We start from the raw sequence: 26,635 nt of genomic DNA on the forward strand, positions 1-26,635 counted from the left end.
TTGTGGGGGACCTGCCTCCACCTTCTCCCCCCAGGGTACTCTTGAGTGAAGGATAAGAGATTTAGATAGAAATATGGAAGGGAAAGAGAGAGAAAAAAACACAGGATAGCCTCAGGAGGGCCTGGATCCTAATCCACCAGCCTCTTCTGTCTCTTCTAAAGGGCTTTTTAAAGAAACATAAAGGGTGGAGCAAAAGACCTCTCCCCAGCACAGCCAAGTGCAGACCCTTCCAGTCACCTGGTAACCACACACGTGGTCAGTCCATCCCCTTATGCAGCCCTGCTGGGTAAAGCAAGCTCAGATCTCACTAGGAAACCTCTGTGGACTCCCACCTTCTCAACTACTTTTGGGAATAAATTTTTTTAATGACCCATGGAGGTCATGTTTGCCTAGGATTGGGACATGGTCACGTTACAGGTGGTGGTCTGCATAGACAGCTCTCTCAGCTGTCTTGTGTGACAGATGAAGACGCTGGTCAGCTTGTCTGGTTTGCTTCTTGTTTTCCCTGAAGTCTTTGATCTCACGTGCTTGTCATTCAGACCTGACCCCTCACTATCAAGAGTTTAGTTTCTTTCGTTCTTACCCAGGTGTGCTCTGAGAGGAAAGGGACAAGGAGGGGGAGGGAAGGGACACCACTGTCACTTTGAGTAGATTTTCTTGTGACAGAGACTTTGATAGTTTCTGTTGGCTTAAAAGAACAGCTTCAGCTAGCCCGTCGTTTGAATAGGTCTTTTGAAGTTGAAGTTGGTGGAGACGTTTCATCTGGTAGGAGGCCTCTGCCCAGCATGATGAAAAGCTGCTTCTAGCTCTGGCTCCATGGGAGGGAGAAGGAGGAGTCAAGAGTCAGTCTCTTTCCCATGTTTCAGTGCGATGTTGGGCTTGGGTGGGCTTGGGTGAAGTTTTATGAGCAAGAAAGGCTTTGAAGTAGTGAACCTGAAAGGCCCCTGAGCCTCTGTAGGTTCCAGGGGCTAGAGCCACCCTGTGGGGCAACATGTGTCAAGAACTCGGGAGGCCACACCTCAGGAACTGGTGTGGCCCTGACAGCACAGATTGACAGACGTACTCTGCCAGTCTCCTGTGAGTCACCCTACAGAGGCTGATTTATATATAAGGTGACCTGGTCTGGAGCCCAGAGAGAGAAGAGTACAAGTTTGATGTCATGGGCTTTTGTTTTGGTCTGTTTAATAACCTGGGGGGTTGGGGAAGGTAAGACCCTGGAGTAGAAGTCTTGCCCTTCTAGGAGGTCTGATGTCCTCTGGTCCCTGGCAGCACCCCCTGGGGACACTTGAAGACTGAGCAGAGGGTTTGAGCAGGACTATCAGGCCTGTGGTATGAATCTCCCCTCTGCAGAGCTCTGCTCTCAGCTCCTTTTGCTGGCCACACAGACTGCTGACAGTTAACAGTCCATGCAGGTTTGGTGGCTGTGATGTTGGGAGAAGGAGAATAGGATGTCTGAGAAACATCAGAGCCATGTCTCTGAGCCATATGTGTTCACATGGCAAGACTGCCTGTTTTCCTGACCAACAGTACCTTATGTGGGAGCAGTTGCAGAGGGGCAAAGGTGAGATGCGGGACAGAGCTATCCTTTAGGCAGGCTCTGGTGATGTTAGGATGGGTGCTCTGTGCCTCCAGTGCCGTAAAGGAGAGGCTCGTGGAAGGCATACTCCAGGCCCAGAGTCTGCAGGCTAAGAGCAGAGTGGGGATGCCCAGAGCTCATGTGGAATCACAGTTGAAAATAGCCTACCTGGCCTCCAAGCTGCCCCTTGCTAGCTCAGCAGATTCCCTGCCCAGAAAGCTCATTGTTGAGTCTTCCTGTAGGCACACTCACATGAGTTTTCTTCCTGAGATACAGAGTGTGTCTTACTCAAAGTGTTGTTGGCTGCTGGGAAAGTTGAGAACCACCCCCTGCATCTGTTCAGGTGGGGCTGGCCTCACAGTGCGAGGGGACTGGTTGATGGGATCTGTTCTTCCCAAGGGAATTCCTGCTGTGGTTTTAGCTTGCCCTCCCCTCCCCCACTCCTGGGAGGTCCTCAGACAGCACTGACCAAGTGACGTCAGACTCCCAGCATGCTGCTCTAGAGGATTTAGCCCTCCACTAACTATGATTTGCAAAGATCCTGCCTCATTTCCTTTTCTGTTCCCATGGGTAGCTGTACTGGATCTGTAGATTTCTCATCATATCAGCATGTGTTGAGGGATATGGCCAGTGCCCTAGAGAGAAGCTCTCTCTTACAGACTTCATGGTGTCATTCAAAATGGCACTTGTTGGTCTTCCTGTTTAAACTAGTTGTCTTGCTAAGGTTAAGGGACTGTCCCTGGTCACCACCCTGGGAACTTGGTTGGCACCTGGACCTACTGATATATGAGAGTAATGGGCAAGGATTCTTCTTCCCTGGAAGGAAAGCTCAGTGTATCCTGGTACTCAATGTACAGGAAATAGTGTGGAGGAACATGGTCTGTGCACCTGTCTCCAGTTGTCAGCTGTGGTGTTACTGGGATGCATGTAGTCTTAGTCTGGCAGGCATCTGCTTTCAGACCAAAAACCATCCTTTGGAGCCCCCTGGTCCAGTGTTTTCCATGCATGTTCAGTTCTGGGTATGCTATGGAGTTGACCTATCCGGGGTGCATCCAGTGTCTCCTCTGTAAGAAGTTCCAGATCATGTTCTGGAGAAGCGTCCTCTCATTCGTTTCCCTTGGCAGTTGAAAGTGAGCCATGGTAGGTGGCTAGGGTGGGGTATCTGTGCTATGGAGGCAGCAGCTGTGACTGATGGTTGGCAAATTTCCTTCTTCCCAGAGATCTCATTCCGAGTGTGGCAGTGCGGTGGCAGCCTTGAGATCATTCCCTGTAGCCGTGTGGGACACGTGTTCCGGAAGCAGCACCCCTACACGTTCCCAGGTGGCAGTGGCACTGTCTTTGCCCGGTAAGCGGTGAAAGGCCAGACCAGCTGTGTGCATTCCATTCTTCCACCGTGGGCTGCAGGAGTACGTGCTGCTGGCTGAGGCAGTATAAAAAGCAGCACTGTTCGCTAACTGTCCTGGTGGCTAACACATCTGGGGCCATGGTGTCAGCGCTGCCAAGGGTTCTCCTGATGCCCACACAGTGAAGGATGAGAGAGGAGGCTAAGGGCACACAGGAAGCAGACAGCAGAGCCCATGGCCTGGCACTGCTTGAAGCTTCTGCCTCTTGGTGTCATTTCAATACAACTAAATTTCAGCATGAGTTCTGAAGGAGCAGACACTGAAACCATCTCAGAAGACAAGTCACACAGCACCAGCCAAAAGACATCGGGGCTCATAACTGATTAGTGATTGGCGATAGATGTTAGTAAGCAAACAAAAACTGAAAAGCTGCTTAGTCCGACCAGGTTTCTCCTGGGACTCTTTGCCGGTTGCACACACCTTTAATCCCAGTGCTCTGAAGGCAGAAGCAGGTGGATGTCTGTAAGTCTGAGGCCAGCCGAGGTTCCATAGTGAGGCCCTGTCTGAAAAAACTGAGTCAGACCTCATGGGGGCAGACAGCAAAACCTCTAAGCCAAACAAGATGTTTCCAGTGTTCATCTGGTCAGCACCATGGGGAAGTGAAATTGGGCTAACAGGACAGGCTTGACAGGTTACAGACACACAGAGCTCCCTGTGGAGATGGCCCAAGAGTCCAGGCTCTAAGGTGGGGTGTGTTCAGCCTGGCAGACCTAGGGGAACATCCGTGGCCAGAGTCTGCAGGGTGTTTCCGAGGGTTCTGCCCATGCTCACTCGCCTCTGTTTCTGACCTGTCTAGAGACAGAAACTGGTGGCAGTGTCATGCCTCTGCTCTGTACTCACATATGTTTCATTTATGTATTTCATTCTTGGCTATCAACCTTTCGGGGCATTTCTGGGGTTAGCACCAGGGGTCTGAGGATGAGCACATTTTACAACATCTTGTCTCAGTGGCAGCAGTCTGGCCCCTCCCCCATTCGGGAACAACAGGAATATTTATCACTTTATGAGGAAGATGGAGGCCCCACGTGGAGATGGATTTAGTAATTACAGCTCAGACAGTGTGACAGGTTCAGCATTTAAAAGGCCTTTACTGCAGAGAAAAAGATTTACCTGCAGGGTGACCACAGCCTGCCTGCTGTGTTCATTTTGGAAGAGCATGATAGGCCATGTTTCATCTGAGCAGAGGGTCTGCTGGTGTCTGAGCCTACAGTGGCCCTTCCTAAGTGTCATGGATGCAAGCTTTCTTTATGAACTAGAGCTAAGGACAGTGAGGATCCATCCCCAGACCTGGGTTATGATGGCCCCGCTTCTTCATGCTGTCATTTGTAATCTGCACATGACTTTCCTCAGCAGAGGTCCACATGAAAGAGAGTGAAGTTAAGGAACCTCCTTCATTTCCCAGGATGTTAGTGGTGCTGTGGGAGGCTGGGGCAACCAAAGTCTCCTGCTGCGCTCTCCACTAGAGGCTCCTTCTCCAGGCACAGCAGAGGTTTCTTCTCAGTACACGTCTGCGCTATCCTTGAAGCTGCTGTGAGGGATGGTGGTTCCGTAGATTTAAGCTGAGCACCTTCCCACAGACCCTGAGGTAGCTGCTGCTTCACCATGCCACACTCGTGGGCACTGTCCTTATTCACACTTGAGCAGATGGGCACAGACAGGTGACTCTGGGGAAGGGATGAAATTAGAGTTCAGGAAGGCTGGCTTTGTTTTCAGGAACACCCGCCGGGCAGCGGAGGTCTGGATGGATGAATACAAAAACTTCTACTACGCAGCAGTGCCTTCTGCCCGAAATGTGCCCTACGGAAAGTGAGTGCCACCTGCCCGTCCCTTCAGGGGGGACGGTGGGAGCGGTGAGGAGAGCTTGCAGTGTCCACGGGGGGCCTCTACGCTTTGCCAGCAAGGCACTAGTGGGCAGCAGGTCATGGGCACCAGAGGCTGGACAGTCCATACCACACCACCTAGGCCACATCAGTCTCCCTGGCATTCAGAACTAAATGTATCTTCCTTTCCTCCAGTATTCAGAGCAGGCTGGAGCTCAGGAAAAAGCTGGGCTGCAAGCCCTTCAAGTGGTACCTGGACAATGTCTACCCAGAGCTTAGGTAAGTCCTAGGTAAGTCCTGGGGTCCTGAGTGCATTTTGTGAAGGCTGAGGAAGCAAGATGATTAGAGAGGCTGCAGGCCTCATGCTTGCTGTGAGACTGAGAGCTGGCTACCAAGGAGAGCACATGGTCTCATCCCCACAAGTACCCACAGACCCTACTCTCTTACAGCATTTCCCTTGCTCTGTGAGCCTGGAAGAATCCTAAAGCGCCCCTGATTTGGTTTGTCCCCCATTAAGAGGTAGACTAGTGAGGTGTAGGCTGTCTCTCCATGAGCATACTGTCTCCAGTTTATTCTGCTCCCCTGACCTCTCCCCACAGCTCCCTTCAGCCACTCCTGCCTTCTAGTGAGTGTAGAATAGGATTAGCAGGGATGGTGTCCCACCTCCTCGTGGAGGGTCCATGACAGAAACACTCTGCTGAGCCTTCCCTCAAAACCACCCTTCCCTGTAAGCTGCCAGGATCTCTGTGTCCTAAGGGCCTCAGTAGAGGGCCAGTGGGTCTCTGGCAACAGGCGCCGCCAGGTTATTCTCATCTTTAAGGGCCTGCCTGTTTAATCATTGCCACATAGGAGAGCCGGTTAAGGTTTAGAGTATGACCCTTAATCAGGCGACCAAAGTCTCTCAAGGTGAGGCTAAGCTTCTGTCTCCTACCTAAGCACACAGCACTCACCATACTCTCTATCCATTTGTGTACATTGAACCACTTAACAAATCCTCGCAGGCCGTGGTGCCCTACTGGACAAGATCTCAGTCTGTTGAGAAATACAGAGAAGCAGGCTTGAGCCCTGTGAGTGGCTTTCTAAAGGACGTACCAACCTGTTAGTAGCTCTCCTTAGCAGAACTTGAGGAAACTTCTCCGTTCTCAGTTGGTTTTGTCATTTTGAGATAGGGGTCTTGCTCTAGCCCAGGCTGGCCTCAAACTCTCTCAGAAATCCTCTTTCAGCCTTCTGGATGTTGGGATTACAGGCATGTGCCATCCTGCCTGGCCCACTTACAGTCTTAGGGACCCAGAGGCTGTAGCCATATCATATCAGGGGTGACAGGGAGCTATCCTCTTTTCTGCTGCCTAATTTGAGGCTGTGTGCAGAGGGTGTGGGTAAACAGGAACTACAGGGTTGCAGAGGAGGCCTCGACTCTTACAATGATTACCTTTCAGGGTTCCAGACCACCAGGACATAGCTTTTGGGGCCTTGCAGCAGGGAACCAACTGCCTGGACACACTGGGACACTTTGCTGACGGAGTCGTTGGAATTTATGAATGTCACAACGCTGGAGGGAACCAGGTAGGCGAGCAAAATGCTTGCAGCTGCGGGCCCAGAGCTCTCAGCTGGAAGCCCTGGAGTCCTATGGAAAGTCCTGGCACTGCCAGCAACCTCAGCACCCGTGGTATTGAATGTGGCCTTAAGCTGCTCATCTGCTTTGGGCTGTGCTGCAGTGGCAGGGACACACTGGTAGAGGGTGACATCGGCACCTGTTGTTCAGGCTGACTTCCTTCTTCTCCCTGGCCGCTTCCTGTCAGCTCTCACCCCTGCGATAGCCACCCCACAGTCCCAGACCTGCGTCAGCACCCATGTTTGTCACTGATGTATCGTAAACTGGTCCCCGCTTAGGAGGCGCTCAGCTTCAGCCTCTTCAGGTGGAGCGGCAATGATGGTGATGGCCAGCAGGGCTTGGACGCCCATCCTTGGCAGACTTGGTGATTGGCACAGTTCACCACTCAGCCTGGGATACCTCACCCCACAGGCGCGCTGAGGTCCAGGACCCCCCTCTAGTGCTACCCTGGACCCGTGTGCTGTGCTACAAGTGTTCTAGAACCGCAGCCAGCAGCCGCCCATGCACACGAGCCCCTGAGGTGTGCCTGCTGTGAATTGAGTCTTCCATTTTATTTAACTCTACTGAATTTGAATTCGGTCTGCCATGCGTGGCAGGTGGCTAGCACTCCGGTGCTTGGAGGGGACCTAGAGGCAAAGACGACACCAGCAGTCCCTACCATGACCGGGTGTCACATGCCACGCGGGTGAAACAGAGTACTTCCTTGGCTTTAAGCAGTACAGTGCTTGCAGCCTGGTGAGGGCTTGTTACCTGGTTTCCAGCTCAGCCTCAGCCGTACACAGGAGATGAGAGAATTAATGGCCACACTCTTTCAGGATGGCAGCTCATAAAAGCATCTCTTAAACATCTTACAAATTCAGGTTGCTGAAGGACTCAGCAGAGAGGTGGCCAGCTCTGCGCTTGCATGGGCCAATCAGATGTTTGGAGTTCAGTGTATTGCCCTTCTTAAAATAATGAGGTACACAATATCCACATATGACCTTCCTGGCCAGCCATGGCCTTCCCAGCATCTCCCCACACTTGTCATATCAAGAGTCTAGACCCTCAGTGCTCAGAGGCTCCCATGACTCTCCTGACCACAGCAGCTGTGTCTCCAGCTGCTGCCCACAGGTGGGTGTAGGCATGGAGTGGAGGGGGCAGGGGTCATGGGCTTCACATCCTAGAGCTGCATCTCCACACCCTGGACACGTCTGGAACCAAGCACACACACTGTGTGTGAGTTATATTCACCGTAGTGACAGACACACTGTGTGTGAGTTATTTTCACTGTGGTGGCACACACACTGTGTGACCGACTTTTCACTGTGGTGGTACACACACTGTGGTGACAGACTTTTCACTGTGGTGGCACACACACTGTGTGTGGCTGACTTTTCACTGTAGTGGCACACACACTGTGGTGACAGAGGACCTGACAAGACAGAGTAAGAGAGAAGGGGTCTTGTGTCCACACCTTGTGTCTGGAAGCAGACAGTAGACAGGAAGTAAGGTCGGGCTACAGAGGGCCTACCCACAGTGACTCCAAGTCCAGGTCTCTTCTGTGAGTTCCTTCCTTCTAATGTATGGTGACACGGAACACACCAATGTACACGGAGCACACCAATGTACACGGAGCACACCTTCCCATTTCAAGGCAGGAGTAGATACAGAGCAAGGAAAGATAGAGCCCTGCCTCCAGGTTCACTTGCTCATCGCTCCCCAGCCTCTCTGTCCTGCCCCCCATCTCCCCCCACTCTACACTTCTACCCTCCCACCCCCCTCTGTCTCCCCCACTCCCCAAACCTCATCGCCTTTTGCACTTCTCAGAGTCAGGAGACTGCATGTCCCAGTGGCGGCCCCGAAATGTGAGTTCTGTCTCCCTTGGGTTTCAGTGTCTTGCTGCTACCAGACTACTTGTACATTGGTAGCAAGGTGACCGTTTATCACCCTGTCCTTGTGGCCTGCGAAAGAAAAGGCAGTCTTTGGAGCACTTAATCATGCGTCTTCCATTTCCCCACTGAGGGGAATGCTGGGCTGACTGAGACCTCTACTTCTGGGTCCTGGAGGCCTTGCATGGGGTGGCTGTACCCTTAACGGATCTGGTTCATAAGTGGCTTTAGGAGGCCCTACCTTCTGGCCCCACATAGAGTCTTCTACCCAGCCACTGACACCGTAACTCTGTCACTCCCTCTCTGTCCCCAGTCTTCCCTACTTCTGCATGATCTTGTTTAGCATTCAGAGAGGTGATTGACAGCCCTGCCCTCTGTGTACAGACGCATGTACATGTGTTTGAATTGTTAAAAGCACAGGCAAGAATATTTAAATGCATTCTGACCCAGTTTTCTTGTCTGCAAAGTAGACCTACCAACCCCTCATGCAGTTCGTGTGAGAAGACTTGAGACCGCTTGGCATATAGTGAGCATCCACTTAGAGGAGCCCTGCTGTGTGTTGACATGTAGATTGTTCCTGCCGAGGGGGGGAGTTCCGGGACTTGGAGAGCACCAGGGCTCCTGCAGACTCAGCCCTGTGGATGTTTGCTGGAAGCTGCAGTCTATTACTTACAGAGTCTTCACAAATTCAACCTACGTCCATAAATCTGTTTCCAAACCCGAGCTATGTGGGAGGAATTGTGGGCGAGAGCAGGACAGTTGACCCTGACCTCTAACTTGCACTTTGAGCTAAAATACTTACTATGGTTAGTCTTGATGACTCTGTTAGCTAACTTTTCTTGTTTTTTCTTTAGTCATGTTTCTTGATACGGTTCATTCTTGTCACTATATTAACTCCTTATCTTGCTGCTCTGACCAAATACTTGACCGAAACAACTGGAGGGTGGGTTTATTTGGGCTCTTGGGTTGAGAGTCCAGTTAGTCCATCGCGTCAGTGGTGACCTGCCAGCATGAGTGGCTGCAGGAGTGGGAAGTCCCACAGCCTCCCAGAACAGAGCCACCAAAACCTAACAGTTCCCAAGGGCGAGCTTAGCAGCCAGGTGGGTGTAGGTCTGCCCCTGAGTTAGCCCTGGGGTCCTGAGTCAGGCGTCCTGATTGACTGCACTTTGATCGAGGCCCGCCTCTGACTTGTGCTCTCCTCCAGGAGTGGGCCCTAACGAAGGAGAAGTCGGTGAAACACATGGACCTGTGCCTCGCTGTGGTGGACCGCTCGCCCGGCTCCCTCGTCAGGCTGCAGGGATGCCGGGAGAATGACAGCAGACAGGTGCGTCACTTGGGACAAGGTGGTGCAGGCCCCAGGCTTTCTCGCTGCTCACAGTGACAAGGGTCACGGCTTCTCCACCTCACACCTTAGGTCACTTGCTGTCATTCATACACTGGAGGTCTCGTGTCAGAGTCCCAATTTCACTTCCTTCCTCACATCAGAGCGTTTTATGTGAAATGACGTGATTCTTAAACAGAAACATTAACTACTTGTTTTTCGTACTTAACTTCACAAAATTCTAATCTAAATGTTTAAACAGATGATCCTGCGCAAGCACACAGACTCAGCAGCAGAGTCACCCACATCCACAGAAAGTGGGCTTTGGGTCTTTAACTCTGGTCCTCTCCATGGCTAGCTGGTGTAGCATGACATTTTCCTAAAGTCCAGGGCCACAGGCATCCTCCTCAGCTCCCTGTCAGCACATCACAAAGGGAGCAGCCGTTTGCCCGCCACGCCCTGGCCTGTGTGGCTGAGTGTTTGGAGGTGTATTAATCGTCTTACTTAAGATCACAGAGTCTTAACCCTGGTGAGAGCTGAGGACCCTCTCTGTATTTGCTTCTTCCACTGGGTCAGAACTTCCTGGAAGCCTTGGAAGCTGGTCTTCTGTGCACACTCCCCTTCTGAGCCCTAGGGTGACAACTGTCGTTAGCAGCAGCAGTGCAGGGGGCCCTTCCAGCCTACTGCAGGGAGAGTCAGCCAGTCTTCCCACAGTCCCTTCCGAGAAGACAGATATGGGGAAACTGAGGCATGAGGACTACCAGAGCCATAACTAAGCCATATTCCATGCACCTGATTTCACAAAGAGAAGCAGAGGCCCAATTTCCCCGCCCAGCACTGCTAGGGGGTGGCGGCACAGCCGTCATCCAGTTCCTGTTTAGACCCGAGGTATCGGAGAAATGCTTGCGAAGGGTCCCCTCTCCCCAGTCCATCTCCAAAGCGCTGCTCCCATCTCTGGGTGCCTGTCCTTGCCTGCAGACCCCCAGCCTACCCTGTCCTCACTTGAAACAGTGGTCTCTGTGGTGCAGTTGTACGACTGAGCCATACCCTATAGGGTGGGATAGTGAATGCTGAACAGGGAAGCCACTGTGCCCTGCACCCAGACACCTAGACCCATCCAGGCTGGCATGGAGGACAGTTCCTGGCCACAGCCCAAGTGCCCTTGAGGTGTCTTTGCTATAGGCAGTGATAAAGTGAGACTTGAATCTGGTCTCCAAAACTAAAAAGAAAACAAGTCCTTGCTGTAAGCGTCGATAGAAACACCTGCTCCAGTGGTATTCTTGGGGTCCTTACCTGAGCTTCTCAGACAGGGAAAGCTGCACTTGCTCCTTCTGGGTGGGGAGTACAGCCTCAAGCCTCCACCTGTGGGGGTGTGGGAAAACGACTTCAGGAAATCCACCACACTACCACATCCCATCAGATAGACACCAGCGCTGAAGACCTCCTCCCAGGGCCAGCTGTGACTTCATTCTTTTCTTAGACATTCATCCCTGTCTAGTGGATGCTTCCACATGTGACAGACAGGGTCCCCCAGGAGCCAGAATCAGACTCTATTCACTCCACACTCTTTGTCAGGCAGCTCGAAGGCCTTGGCAGACTCCAAGCATGCTTTCCATGACAATGCAGGGGACAGGAGAACTGACAGCCACAAGGACAAGGAGGGACAAGACAGTGTAGGTGGCACAGCCTCTCGGGCTGCGTTGCCCTTGACTTCCGCTGTTGGCAAGGAAGCTGAGTGAGCAGGTGGAACAACAATCAGGAGGGTGGAGGGTCAGCCTCGTGCTGTGGGCTGTGCTTCCCACCCCCACCCCCCCAGCCTGCTGTTGGGAGGCAGCTCCTTGGCATGTCTCAGCGTGGTGCTTTACTGTTTGGCCAATGAGAACATCAGGTTTCCAGGCACATGTATGTGTACATATACACAATCAGGGAGAGGAGGCAAGAGTGAGAAAATTTAATTCCACAGTGTCAGAATTTTCAGAAATACTTACCCCAAGGAACTTTAGTGCATGCATAAAAAATTAATTAGAGCCATAGTCCTTGTTAATGAAAGGACCTGGGGGAGACCGGGGGGGGGGGGGGGGGGGGGCGGGCGGGCGGGGGGGAGAAAAATGTGTTATTTAAAAAACCAAAACAAATGTTTAAGTAGAATGTTTACATTACTTGCTAAACAATAGGATAAGGGCAACTCAAACTGCTTGAGGCTGTTAGGGCTTTGTGCGTGGCAGAGTGGGTTGGTGGGCTTCCTGGCTATGCTTGGTTTTAGTGTGCTAGGAGCATTCACAGGAGCATTGTTCTGGTGACCTGTGCCCCAAGAGTGGCGCGCAGGGCAGTGGGGACTCCTGACAGAGACAGCCTGGAAACAGCAGGTGTGTGCCTGAGAGCGGCCTGCAGACCCCACCCCGCCTCACACTCCTCCCCTGCTGTGCTCTTGTCTGTTGCAGAAGTGGGAGCAGATTGAGGGCAACTCCAAGCTGCGCCACGTGGGCAGCAACCTGTGCCTGGACAGCCGCACGGCCAAGAGCGGAGGCCTGAGTGTGGAGGTGTGTGGTCCGGCCCTGTCACAGCAGTGGAAATTCTCACTCAACCTGCAGCAATAAGAGGCCCCAAGGGCCCGCCGTCCACCTGCACACCAGCCCAGTTTGGTGATCACGTTACTATGTTTCTGAAACTTTCCGCAAAACTATATACCTCAGTGTTCCATCATGGTCTGAAAGTCTTAAGTCTTCAGCGAGGCATGAGCTGGGCTGGCGCTGTGCAGAAGAGGAAATGAGCCCCCGGGGCTCGGGACAGAGGGTCCCTCCCAAGGCTGGCATCCTCTGCCTCCCACTTTCTACTTTCTGCTCACTCCCCAGCAGAGGACCAGCCCAGTGCTGGCCGGAACAAGTGGACAAGCAGCAAGCATGTTTATCTTGAGGACAGAGGGAACGGGCAGCTGCCCTCACAGCAAGAACTCAAAAATCTCCAGTACGTTTTTTTACCCATCCAAAATCATGTGTGTGAACCAGGCATGGTGGCCAGTGCCTGTAATCCCATCACTCAGGAGGCGGAGGCAGGCAAGACCCTGTCTGAGGAAAAAAAGTGGTTTCCACAAAGCCGACCTTTCCTTGCAGACTTCCTCGTTTCTCTGTCCTTGCACCTCTGGGCACAGCTGGCCTCCCAGCCACTTCCTTCTTCCACTGACTTACTTGCTGCGTTCGAATACGGACTTTGCTATGAGTGGGACACTAAATAGAGATACACATAGAGAATGACGGTCAGTTCCCTGTGCTTCCCCACGTCGTCATCTCGTGAACCCCGCAGCGCAGCGCAGCTCTGCAGAGGGGCCTGCGCTCCCAGAGCCAAAGGTGACATCACCATCTCTGGAGCCTCACCAGCCAGTCCATGCTGCTCTGCCAGCTGCAGGGGTCCCCGAACCACTGGCCCCAGCCCCCAAACGTCAGTGTTGGACTTCAGCTAGGGAATTGTGGCTGGGTTGGAACGTCTGCTTTGTGCCCATCGTCGTCTATAAACCTAACTAGGTTACCTCTTTTGGCAAGTTATTACTTTGAGTTTTCTTTTAAAATTAGATTTCTTTTCTTTAGGAAAACTCAATCCCACAGCTTCTAACTAATGTGAGCCAGCAGGACCCCACTGCCTTGTGACAGACCAGGACCCTGGGCAGCTGTCACATGCTATTTCTAGGCTCGTAGTGGTCTGAGACCCTGTGTTTGGGTCTTTGGCACTAACTGAGCTGCCGGCAGAGCACAGAGGACCAGCCTTTTAGCGTGTGGGTGAACCCCACATGTCTGCAGCCCTGGTACAGGTGATACCCCCATATATAGCCACAGGCAGGTGCAGGAACTGTGGGTAGAGTTAGGACCATAGGGCCTGTGCATTCACACTGAGGACCCAGGCCTGTGTCAGCCACAGAGATGGCCTGGGTGCCTGCCCGGTAGGGCTGCAAGCATCACACACGAACATCTCAGGTGTCCCCGAGACCACAGGAACCATAGTTGGAGGTGGTCAGAGAGCCTGTGAGTGAGTGCTCTGCTTCCCACCTGCGCCAAAAGGGGGTGTGGCTAGTTCTCTTCTACTTGAGGAGCTCCATATATGTGCACACCATGACCACGGACCCTCTGGGAAGGCCTGGCCAGGTGCTGACCCTCTGTCTTTTCAACCCCTGCCAAGCAGCCAACAAGCGAGGCATTATAACAGACAGGGTGCCCTTGTGTCTGGTTAAGTCCACACATGTCCACCTTCCCAGGTCGGCTCTGAGGAATGTCACTCACAGGTCCAGGTGCAAGGCTGTCAAGGAGAAGGCAGGCGTGGAGTCCAAGCACAGTCTGTGCTGTTAAGCCTGACACCTCTGCACTGCCTTTATCAGAGTGAAAACCACAGGTGTGAAGCAGCGCGGGCTGATTTGAAGTAGGTGTAGGTGGAGCTTCCCACCACGCACCGGCACCCCACCCCACCCTGTGCTCTCGTCACCTTTTCCATCTGAGTGTCTGGCCACCAGGGTGCAACTCAGCCCGCCTCTGAGCAGAGGGGACTGGGCAAGGCCCTGCCGTGAGCCATGTTTACATGACAGTGTGCCAAAGTGACTCACCATGCTTGCATTGTTTCCTAGTCATCGGGGCTATCCCACCCCCCCACTCCTGTTTTTAAAACTAAAAACTCCCAGGAGCCCTGGGCGCCCGCAGGCCAAGGTGGTTGTCTTCTGTGGTGGTCCTCCAGTCTCCGTGAAGCTGAAAAGGATGGTGTCTGTGAGTATGTTTTGCAAATTCAAAATATAGTTTGGTAATTTTTTTTCCAGTTAATTTTTAAAAGAACTGCTGTACAGAGCTTGTACTTTGTCCATTTTATAGATGGAAACCATCCTTGAAATTAACTTAAATAAAGAGAAGATACTTTATAGATAATGCCAAGCTGCCATCTCTCGTGGTCTCTCTAAGGGGCGGGACCCGGCAGAAGGCTGGAATCCAGGTCTTGCTTCCGGGCACCTCCACTACCGTTTCTCCTCACTCTCCTAAAACCCACCTCTGATGCTGGGCCTGCTGTCATCTGCTGTATTAATAACGGTTGGTAGCACTGTGGAGCAGGTAGTTAGGCTGTGCCGGGCACCTCCACTACCGTGTCTCCTCACTCTCCTAAAACCCACCTCTAATGCTGGGCCTGCTGTCATCCGCTGTATTAATAACGGTTGGTAGCACTGTGGAGCAGGTAGTTAGGCTGTGCCGGGCACCTCCACTACCGTGTCTCCTCACTCTCCTAAAACCCACCTCTGATGCTGGGCCTGCTGTCATCCGCTGTATTAATAACGGTTGGTAGCACTGTGGAGCAGGTAGTTAGGCTGTGCCAGGCACCTGCCCAGCCCCTTCAACGTGGTCACACTTTACAGATACTAAGAAAAAGCTGGTGATGCAAGTGGGAACCAGCCTAAAGTTGCCCTGATCCTGTGCAACCCACTTTCTGTAGTCTGCCCTGGACATTTGGCTCACACCCTCGAGGAACCAAATGTTTTACACTTAAGTATTTAAAATGCTCACCAGCCATCTGTGGCTGCCCCATCCATCCCAGCCTGGCACATGCCCTCTAGTACACCTTTATGTGACTAGCTGTGTATCCAGGAATATAAACACTGGCCAGTCGTCTGCAGTTTGGTCCAAGATAAGGCAGTGAAGGGACTGACCAGGAGATGCCTGAACCTTCTGAGACCATAGAATGCATTCACTTCGTTATTTAAGACACCAAAAATTTGGCTCTGTGGCCATTTGTGAGATGAAGGCATGAATATAAAACTTGGTGATGTCCCAGGACCTCGGAGTACCTGAAGAGACTCTAAACCACATTTCTAAAAGGCTCCTATCCCTAGCTCTAGTCTGGGTGCTCGCAGGAGGGCTGTAGGATGGGTATACAGGAGGTCCCAGTTAGCCCAGAGCCAGACACACAATTCAGCTTTGTCATGACATGGTAGCCATGGGGTGATTTCTTTCAGAGTATTTCAGTGAGGTCCAGAAAGGCATGGGCCTTGGAGGATCATGGAAGGAGTCCTTGAGATCACCACTGAGAGGCATGTGGAATTTGGAGATACTGACTGTGGTTTGCTGAAGGACATCCCAGAAGGTTCCTTGTTACCCTTGAGCTGGAGAGTTCTCTTGGAACCATGTCACCTACAAGTAGTTCAAATAAAGATGTTCATTATCTCGTATTACAAGAAACCCAAGAGACTGGATTTCAGCTCAGTTGTGGGCTCAACACTGAACAAGCTGCCTGCTCCCCTCACCACCACCTCCCCCCCCCCCCCCCCCCCCCCCCGGCCATGGCATAGGACAGACACCTCCGGCAGTGAGTCATGCGACTCCTAGGTGGGCCCCCTCGCCTAGAGGCAGGATGTAGGCTCAGGAGCTTGGGAAGCAGATGGGCAGCTTGTGCCCTTGTCAGGGGACAGAAAGCAGACACTGCTTACTGTGCCAAGCAGAGCCTGTCAGGCCTGCCCTTGTTGGAAGGATTTGGGCCACAGGATGAATGGAACAATGACATGGTGACTCTCAGGAGGGTGGCTGCTGGCCTGCTGAGCCCCTTCCTTCCCTACTCTTGGCTTCTCTGGTACCTGCTGGCAGCTCAGGGCTCCCCTCAGGGAGGTTTCAAATGAAAAAACACATTGCAGCAGATCACAAAGCAGCCAGTCATCCAAGACACTTGCAGCTGATAATCAGCTCACTGGGCTACACTGTCCCATCTCGCCACTGCTGTGATTCCAAAGCCGCCGAGCGCATAAACGGTGTGTGGAACTCTGCAATAATTGATGTAAGGAAAATAGCTGATTTCAAAACAAAATAGATTGTACCCCCTGTCTGCAAAGTTCAGTCATAACAGGACAAAATACTGTTTCTGGCAGAGATCATGATGGGGAAAGAAAAATACCAAGGGTCTCAGAAGCACCTTGGTGTGGGTGGGCAAGTTTTCCTTGTCTGAGCTCCAGGGTGCCCCCGTGTGGCTGACAGGACACTTGCATCTCTCAGCATCCAAGCATGCCTGTTGGTGAATGTGACTTCCTATCTCTGCCTTTCAGAGGTGGGCTTAATTTTAGATACGCCCTTACTTTGACCCAAGGATGCTAGATGGGTCCAGCAGAAACTGACCTGTGAGTGGTAGATCAAGTGGGAATAATGGTCCTTGGTAATAGGTGGCACCACTCGCTCTGGTAGAAGGAAAGGTGACCTCTCAGGAGCTAGGACTCTCCATCTTGTGTACTGGCACGGGAGCTCTAGGCCCTCTGGCCCTCGGGCTCCAGAACTTTCCCAGAAACCCCTGGTTCCTGACCCTGTGAACATGAACCTAAGTCACGTCCCAGGGCTCTTGCCTGCAAATAACCTAGTGCGGATCTTCTCTGCCTCCACAGTCAGGTAAGCTGCCTTGCCCACGTCCCCTCACATATACGTACCTATTGGTCTGTCTAAGAAACCCTGACTGGTACCAGGGATAGCCAACTGGTGTTCTTATTGACGTATCTGCTGGCGGGTGCTGGGGCGGGGGCAGCTGGACCAAGGAGAAATGTAAAGGAAGGCCCCTCTGTTAACCTCAGACCACCCACAGATGGAGCCCCGAGCACAGGGCTGAGGGGCTGGCGTTATAGCCAGCTGTCTTCTCTCCACCTTGGAACTGCATAGGAGACGAGCTGGACAAGAAAGAGAACAAGACCCCAGAATGAAGGAAGGAAAAGATCAAGTGAGTGTCCCTTGGCCATAGTGCTGTGTGTAGGGGCTGGAGGGTTACGGGTTAGGTTAGAGGGTGGGAAGGGGGGGTGGACTACCCTGGGCCTGACTCCAGCTCTGGATACATCAGGTACCTGCTCTCTTCCTGAGTTCCATCCTGGCCTACTCAGTAAGAGGATGAAGGAGGGAGGATAAGGCCAGTCCTGTCCTGAATTCTCATCTGTCACCAAGGGGTACCACACAGGAACAAGGAGAAAGCTTGAGAGGAGGGAATGGGTGAACAGAAGAGCCCTGGAGTGGGGTTCTCTAATTTTCACAACCCATGAAAGTTTACCCATTTTGACACTGGGGAAGTCAGGGCTCTGGCAAGTCAGCCATATGGCTGATTTCTTCACATAGAGATGGAGCCTCACTTGGCCTGAGACTGAGCCTGGTCTGAGGCAGGGGAGGGCTCAATGCAGTGCTGTGTGTGACAGAGGGGTGGGACGGATGGCAGGCCTCCAGGAGCGTCCAGGACACGCAGTCCCTTTCTTGCTAACAGATGGTAGCTCTCAAGGACTGGACAAGAGCATTAGAAAGGCTCAGGGCCTTGTGAGAAGGAAGTGGGGTCCCAAGGAAGCCTCAGAGGTCAGTTTGCACTTGTATCCTAGACCCACCCCTTGCACCCTCAGGACAGTCCAGGACAGGAACCCTCTGCTCACTGCAATAGTGGCATCATGATCAGAAGTGAAGTGAGGAGGGCATTGTGATCCTGCATTACACACCCACTAGCAGGTGGCCCTCCGGTGGCTAATGACAGGACTGCCACCCGTGAAATTCCCACCCGAGACATTGAATCCCCACTGAATGTGCTGTGTCTTAAGTGAACAAGCAAAGGGGGCAGCCCTGCCGTCTGCACCAAAGGGCAGCCTAGTAGTCAGCCCAGGAGGTAAAGATGGGCGAGGCTTCCTTAGAGCCTTAGATGTCAGAGACCCAAGAAAGACCACCAGCTCTTAAGAACCAGGCCCTTGGCAGTCCCCACCAGCTGGCTAGCAGGTGAGAGACCCGCCTGCAGGCTGCACCCCCACTGCCACCACCTACTGGATTCTGTCCCCCCCAAGACCCACTCTGCCACCTGACCTCACCCACCTCATCCTCCTCCCCATGGCCAGCCCTTCCCCCACAGCTCCAGCAGACTCCAGAGGCACAGGTACAGCCCACACCAGTTGGGAGAACAGGTGAGTGACTGGCCTCCCAGCTGAACTGCCTCAACCTCCAGACCCTAAGCCACAGGGCACATGCCATGCCCCTCCCCCTCCCATCTCAGCACTAGCAAGGCAGCTGGGCCCTGCCCCCAACTCTGGGGGAACTCCACTGCTCTGGTGCAGATCCACCTGCAGGCTGCACCACCGCCAGTGCCACCCACTGGATTCTGTCCCCTCAAGACCCACGCTGCTGCCCTACCCCACCCACCTCCTCCTCCTCCTCCCCATGAAACTCCGGCAGATTCCGTAGGCATAGGTGTGGCCCACACCAGTAAGAAGAACAGGATGATGATACACTGAACCTAGGCACCCAAGCCCCCACAATCCTCAGCTGAGACACCCTACTGGACCTGAAAACCTGCCAATCACCAGAACCCTTGGCCATTCAGGCCGGAAGACAATAAAGGAAACAGATAATAAAGAAACAAAACCCCTCCAACAAAGGCAACACAAGAATCAACACCCAGACCTATAATCATCCCAAACCCAGATGCATAAACGCCAGCGTAACAATACATTCAACAACAGAAAAGGCAATATGGCACCACCACAACCCAGTAATCCTACAACATTCCAGGATAGGTTAGAAGACCTGAACATTCTAATGCTACTGGAGAAAAAAAAATGACCTTAAAAGTAATTTTTTGAAGATGGTAGAGGCCCTTAGGGGAAATGAAAAATTCCCTTAAAGAAATAGAGGAAGAGACAAAGAAGTTGGAAGAAATCAATAAGTCCCTTAAAGAAAATCAAGAAAAAAACAATCATACAGATGAAGGAAATGATTCAAGACCTGAAAATTGAAATAGAAGCAATAAAGAAAACACAAACCAAGAGAATTCTGGAAATGGAAAATCTGAGTAAGCAAACAGGTGATGCATGCATCACCAACAGAATACAAGAGATGGAAGAGAGAATCTCAGGTGTTGAAGATATGATAGAAGAAATAGATTCATTGGTCAAAGAAAACATTAAAGCCAACAAAGTCATAATATAAAAATCCAGGAAACCTGGGACACCATGAAAAGACCAAACCTAAGAATAATAGGAATAGAAGAAGGAGAAAAATCCAGATCACAGAAAATACATTCAACAAAATCATAGAAGTAAACTTTCCTAACCTAAAAAAGGACATGCCTATAAAGGTACAAGAAGCTTACAGAACACCAAATAGACTGGACAAAAAAAAGGTCTCCTCACCACATAATAATCAAAACACTAAACATACAGAAGAAACAATAAGAAGAGCTATAAAAGAAAAAATAATTTATAAAGGCAGACCTATCAGAATTACACCTGACTTCTCAATGGAGACACTAAAAGCCAGAAGGTCCTGGACAGACATTTTGCAGACACTAAGAGACCACAGATGCCAGCCCAGACTACTACTATACTCAGTAAAACTTTCAATTAGACAGAAAACAAGATATTTCATGACGAAAACAGATTTACCTATCCACAAATCCAGCCCAACAGAAAGTAGTAGAAGGAAAAATCCAATCCAAGGAAGTCATTTGCACCCACGAAAACACAGGCAATAGATAATCTCACACCCAAGGAAGAGAAACACACACACACACACACACACACACACACACACACACACTCTACTACTACTACTACTACTATTACCACCACCACCACCACCACCAAAACAAAACAAAAAACAAAAACAGGAATTAGCAATCACTGGTCATTAATATCTCTTAATATCAATGGACTCAATTTGCCAGTAAAAAGACACAGGCTAACAGAATGGATATGAAAACAGGGTCCATACTTCTGCTGCATATAAGAAACATACCTCAACTTCAAAGAGAGACAGTACCTCAGAGTAAAGGGTTGGGAAAAGATTTTCCAATCAAATGGCCCTAAGAAGCAAGCTAGTATAGCTATCCTAGTATCTAACAAAATAGACTTCAAACTAAAATGAATCAAAAGAAATGGAGAAGGATATTTCATATTCACCAAAGGAAAAATCCAACAAGATGAAGTCTCAATTCTGAACATCTATGCCCCTAAATACAAGGGCACCCACATTTGTAAAAGAAACATTACTAAATCTTAAATTACACATCAAACTCCATACATTAATAGTGGGAGACACACCCCACTCTCACCAATGCACAGATCATCCAGACAGACACTAAACAGAGAAATTAACAAAACAAAACAAAACAACAGACGTTACGGCTCAAATGGACCTAACAGACATCTACAAAACATTTTACCCAAACACAAAAGAATATACCTTCTTCTCAACACCTCATGGAACCTTCTTTAAAATTGACCACATAATCACAAAGCAAATCTCAACAGATACAAAAAAATTAGAACCACCCCCTGTATCTTATCAGATCACCATGGGTTAAAGTTAGTTCAACAACACAAACTACAGGAAGTCTTGCAAACTCGTGGAAACTGAACAACTCTCAACTGAATCACCACTGAGTCAAGGAAGAAATAAAGAAAAAAATTAAGGACTTCTAGGATTCAATGAAAATGAATGCACAACATACCCAAACTTATCAGACTCAATGAAAGCAGTTCTAAGAGGAAAGTTCATAGCACTAAATACCTACATAGAGAATTTGGAGAAATCTCACACTAGCTACTTAACAGCATACCTGGGAACTCCAGAACAGAAAGAAGCAAGCACACCCAAGAGGAGGAGATGGCAGGAAATAATCAAACTCAGGGCTGAAGTCAATAAAATAGAGACAAAAAGAACCACAAAGAATCAATGAAACAAAGAGTTGGTTCTTCAAGAAAATCAACAAGATAGACAAACCCTTATCCAAACTAACTAAAAGGCAGAGAGAGGATATCCAAATTAACAAAAAGGGGAGCATAACAACAGACACTGAGGAAATCCAGGAATCATTAGGTCATACTTCAAAAACCTGTACTCCACAAAGTTGGAAAATCTAAAAGAAACAAGACAATTTTCTGGATAGGTACCACATATCAAAATTAAATCAAGGCCAGATAAAAATTTTAAATAGACCTATAACCCCTAAGGAAATAGAAGCAGTCATTGTCTCCCAACCAATAAAAGCCCATGGCCAGATGGATTCAGCACAGAATTCTACCAGACATTCAAAGAAGAGCTAATATCAATACTTCTCAAATTGTTCCACACAATAGAAACAGAAGGAGCATTGCCAAATTCTTTTTATGAAGCTACAGTTACCCAAACCACACAAAGATTCAACAAAGAAAGAATTACAGACCAATTTCCCTCATGAATATTGATGCAAAAATACTCAATAAGGGCTGGAGAGATGGCTCAGAGGTTGAGAGCACCGACTGCTCTTCCAGAGGTCCTGAGTTCAGTTCCCAGCAACCACATGGTGGCTCACAACCATCTGTAATCAGATCTGGCGCCCTCTTCTGTATACATGATAAATAAATAAATCTGAAAAAAAAAAAGACTCAATAAAATACTGGCAAACTGAATCCAAGAACATATTTTTTTAAAAAAAATCATCCACCATGTTCAAGTAGGCTTCATCCCAGAGATTCAGGGATGGTTCAACATACAAAAATCTGTCAGTGTAATCCACCATATAAATAAACTTATTGTGGAATATTCCTTTACACTGTCACTGTGATCGGTTTAATAAAAAGCTAAATGCCGGACCTCAGACTCTACTATAGAGCTATAGTAATAAAAACAGCTTGGTACTGGTATAAAAACCGACATACGGACCAATGGAATTGAATTGAAGACCCTGACATTAATCCATGCACATATGAACACCTGGTTTTTGACAAAGAAGCCAAAACTATACAATGGAAAAAAAAGTATCTTCAACAAATGGTGCTGGCATAACTGGATCTCAATATGTAAAAGATTACAAATAGATCCATATCTGTCACCATTCACAAAACTCAAGTCCAAGTGGATCAAAGACCTGAACATAAATACAGTTACACTAAACTTAATAGAAAAGAAAGTAGGAAGTACTCTTGAACGCATTGGCACCGGAGACCATTTCCTAAATATAACACCAACAGCACAGACCCTGAGCACAACAGTTAATAAATGGGACCTCTCAAAATTGAGAAGCTTTTGCAGGGCAAAAGACACAGTCAATAAGACAAAAAGACAGCCAACAGAATGGGAAAAGATCTTCACCTACCCCACATCTGACAGGATTGATCTCCAATATAAAGAACCCAAGAAACTAGACATCAAAATACTAAACAGTCCAATTAAAAATGGGCTAAAGAGCTAAACAGAGAATTCACAAAACAAGAATCACAAATGGCTGAAAGACATTTAAAGAAATGCTCAACATCCTTAATCATCAGAGAAATGCAAATCAAAACGACTCTGAGATACCACCTTACACCTGTCAGAATGGCTATGATCAAAAACACCAATGACAGTCAATATTGGAGAGGATGTGGAGCAAAGGGAACACTCCTCCACTGTTGGTGGGAATGCAAGCTTTATATATCTTCAAAATATATAAAGAACTCAAGAAACTAGACAACAAAATACCAAATAATCCAACTAAAAAATGGAGTACTGATGTAAATAGAGAATTCCCAATAGAAGAATCTCAAATGGCCAAGGTAAACAAAGAATTGTTCAACATCCTTAGTCATCAGGGAAATGCAAGTCAAAATGACTCCAAGATACCATCTTACGCCTGTCAGAATGGCTAAGATCAAAAACACTAATGACAGCTTATGTTGGAGAGGTTGGAGAGTAAGGGGAACACTTCTCCAGTGCTGGTGGGAGTGCAAACTTGTACAGCTACCTTGGAAATCGATATGGCAGTTTCTCGGAAAACTGGAAATACATCTACCTCAAGACCCAGCTGCTGTGGATATCGCTCTGTATAAATAAAATGCTGATTGGCCAGTAGCCAGGCAGGAAGTATAGGCAGGACAAGCAGAGAAGAGAATTCTGGGAACAGGAAGGCTGAGTCAAGAGATGCTGCCAGCCGCCGCCATGAGTACCAACATGTAAGATACTAGTAAGCCACGAGCTATGTGGCAAGGTATAGATTTACAGAAATGGGTTAAGTTAAGATGTAAGAACTAGATAGCTAGAAGCCTGAGCCACTAGGCCAAACAGTTTAAATAATATGAGAGTCTGTGTGTTTATTTTATAAGTGGGCTGTGGGACTGCTGGGGTTTGGTGGGAGCTGGAGAGAAATTCTCCAGCTACACCCAGCTATACCAATCTTGGGCATATACCCAAAGGACTCTCAATTATACCACAAGGACGTTTGTTCAACTACATTCATAGCAGCATTATTTGTAATAGCCAGAACCTGAAAACAAGCTAGATGCCCCTCAACTGAAGAATGGATAAAGAAAATGTGGTACATTTACACAATGGAGTATTATTCAGCTATTAAAAAACAATGACATCTTGAAATTTGCAGGCAAATGGATGGAACTAGAAAAAAATCATCCTGTGAGGTAACCTAGACCCACAAAGACAAACATGGTATGAACTCACTCATTAATGGATATTAGCTTTAAAATAAAGGATAACCAGGATATAATCTACAGCCCCAGAGAGGCTAGGTAACAAGGAGGGCCAAAAGAGGGATGCATGGATTTCCATGGGAAGGGAAAATAGAAGAGATCTCCTGGGTAAACTTGGGGAATGGGAACATGAGGGATCAGGTTGGGAGTAGGATGGTGGGAGAGAGTAATGAAAGAGAGGTCTTGATGAGCAGAGGCAAGGATCATTTTGGGGTTAGGGAAAAACCTGGTGCCAGGGAAACTCCCAGGAATCCACAAGGATGAGACTCCTAGAAATAGTGGAGAGGACGCCTAAACTGGCCTTCTTCTGTAAACAGATTGGTGACTACCCTAATTGTCATCAGGGAGCTTTGATCCAGTAGCTGATAGAAGCAGATGCAGAGATGCACAGGCAAGCACTGGGCCGGGCTCCGGGAATCCTGTTGAAGAGAGAGAGGAAGGATTGTACAAGTTGGGGGTCAAGGTCATCACAAGGGAACCCACAGAAACAACTCACCTGGGCTCATAGGAGCTCAGAGTCTCAACTGACAGAGAGCCTGCATGGGACTGACCGAGGCCCTCTACATATGTGTGACAGTTGTGTAGCTTGATGTGTCTGTGAGGCTCCTAGCAGTGGCATCAGGGCCTGTCCTTACTGCTTGGACTCGCTTTGGGAACCTATTCCTCATACTGGGTCGACTCACCCAGCCTTAATATAAAGGGAGGAGCTTAGTCCTACCTCAACTTGAGATGCCATGCTTTGTTGACACCCATGGGAGGCCTGCCCTTTTCTGAACAGAAACAGAGGAGGAGTGGATGGGGGCGGAGGAGACTGACTTTCCATCTGAGAGCACACCCTGCCTCTCATTAGGAAGGTGGCTTTGCAGACAGGCGTCCTCTGTCCCCTACCAATCCTCTGTTATTCTCACCAGGGTATGGTCTTGTGCTCCTGTGCTGGAGAAAAGGGGGAGGGTGCCTAAGGCTTGAGCCCTGATGGTGAGCCATTCTCCACCGAGGAAGTCTGTATACACCCCTGCCAGGAACAGCAGGGCTCCTACCCAGCTCGCCAGAGGGATAGACATCTCTGTTAAGGATCTCTTCATAACCAAAGAGTTGCTCGGGCCTGCAGGGTAGGTCCCATATACCAGACCCGAATTTCATTAACTGCTTCTGTGGGTTTGGTGATGTATACTTGTAATTCCAGCACTTGAGATGGAGGTAGGGGCATCCAGCATCCAGGGTCATCTTTGGCTACATCACAAGTTCCAGAGACTTCGTCTCCAAAAACAAAGGAAAGGAAGTAGAGAAGCAGGGAACTCACTCAACTGAATGTTTTCAGGCCAAACGTGTTGATAGCAAACTTAACCCAAGAAGCAGAAAACACCAGGCCTGGGAGTGAAGGAGCATCCTATGCCTCGGAGTGCTTCTCTGATGTGTCGTTGAGTCAAGAACCAGATGGGAAGGCTTGTGGACACAGACTGAATTGCTGGGGTGCGGGCCCAGAGGCAGCGTCTGTCTGGGAATATTGTCTGGATGATGAAAGCCTCCTCCTGAATATCCCATCTGTCACCCACATGCCCTAGGAAAATGGTCATGGATTGTGCTGGGACAGAGGTACCAAACAGTACCCCTCACACAAACAAGGACTGCTGCCTGTTTTCCCCAGGTGGTAACCTCACTGACAGTGACAGTGGGCACCACAGTGTCCAAAGATCACAGACCAAACCCCTGGGTCACGGCCACAGCTCTTTCATGCACACAGTGCAACTCCTTCCTTTTGGGTTGTGGCTGCCACTACAGTGACCAAGCCCTGCAAGGGGATATGTAAGGGCAGCTAAGAGGGAAGACTGTACTAGAGGGCCAGACAGCCCATCTACCACACTATGGTCCCTGTACTGACGCCTTCCATAGGCTGCCTCCTGTAAGCCTCCTCGCATCCCCAAATAGATACATGCATTCACTAACAGCTGTAGTTTTGCTAAGGTCAGCTGTTTCAGAGGTGGTATGAACGAACACACCCCGTTTCAGACCTTTTGTGGGATGTCACCCTGAGTTCTCAATATCTTATGCGTTGGGAGCTGCCAAGGTTCAGAGGCTGGGCCAGCTTGGACAGCACAGTGTGCCGCTGTTGTCCTCTGCCTCTCCGTGACCCTCAGTGCCCTGGTGGGAGCAGGGGTGGGCTGTCCAGGTGTCAGGCAGTCCAGCACCTTACCCGCTTGGCTGAATCCCTGCAAGTCAGCCAACGGCTGTGTGAGCCATGCCTTTGAGGCAGAACTAGGGCTAGATAAAGACTTCCAAGAGAGTTGCCTGGCTCTGGATGTAATGGAGTGGGAGGAGCTGCGGGCTCCGGGTGTGAGGAGCCCTGGGCTCCAGTCCTGACCTCTTTCTCCTGGGAGATGAACCTGCATCATTGCCACGCTCGCTTGTAAACTGGAAGCATAGCCCAGCTCCAGGTGAGGTCCTTAGCCTCAGCCAGTGTCCCTGTGGTCATGGCTCTGCTCATCTCATCACAGGGCGACCACCGCTCCTCTCCTCAGCGAGCCTCCATCAGACCTGAGAGGGCAACGCACTACCCCGCCCCTTCTCAAGTCCTGCTGTCTTTCCTGCTCA

The 26,635-nt window shown here is 49.9% G+C and overlaps 1 protein-coding gene across 1 annotated transcript in view; it reads left to right on the plus strand.

Annotated features, from left to right (window-relative positions):
* The window catches only part of Galnt2 (polypeptide N-acetylgalactosaminyltransferase 2), a 140,390-nt gene extending 125,892 nt beyond the window's left edge, over positions 1–14,498 (plus strand). Inside the window, exons 11-16 of the mRNA XM_076572317.1 lie at positions 2,795–2,921; positions 4,693–4,785; positions 4,995–5,078; positions 6,236–6,362; positions 9,484–9,603; positions 12,042–14,498. Of these exons, the coding sequence (XP_076428432.1) occupies positions 2,795–2,921; positions 4,693–4,785; positions 4,995–5,078; positions 6,236–6,362; positions 9,484–9,603; positions 12,042–12,197 (707 nt within the window). The 3' untranslated portion in view covers positions 12,198–14,498. The remainder of the gene's footprint in view (positions 1–2,794; positions 2,922–4,692; positions 4,786–4,994; positions 5,079–6,235; positions 6,363–9,483; positions 9,604–12,041) is intronic.
* Positions 14,499–26,635: the final 12,137 nt, after the last annotated feature.

Source organism: Peromyscus maniculatus, chromosome 5 (assembly GCF_049852395.1).
Source record: "Peromyscus maniculatus bairdii isolate BWxNUB_F1_BW_parent chromosome 5, HU_Pman_BW_mat_3.1, whole genome shotgun sequence".
NCBI lineage: Eukaryota > Metazoa > Chordata > Mammalia > Rodentia > Cricetidae > Peromyscus > Peromyscus maniculatus.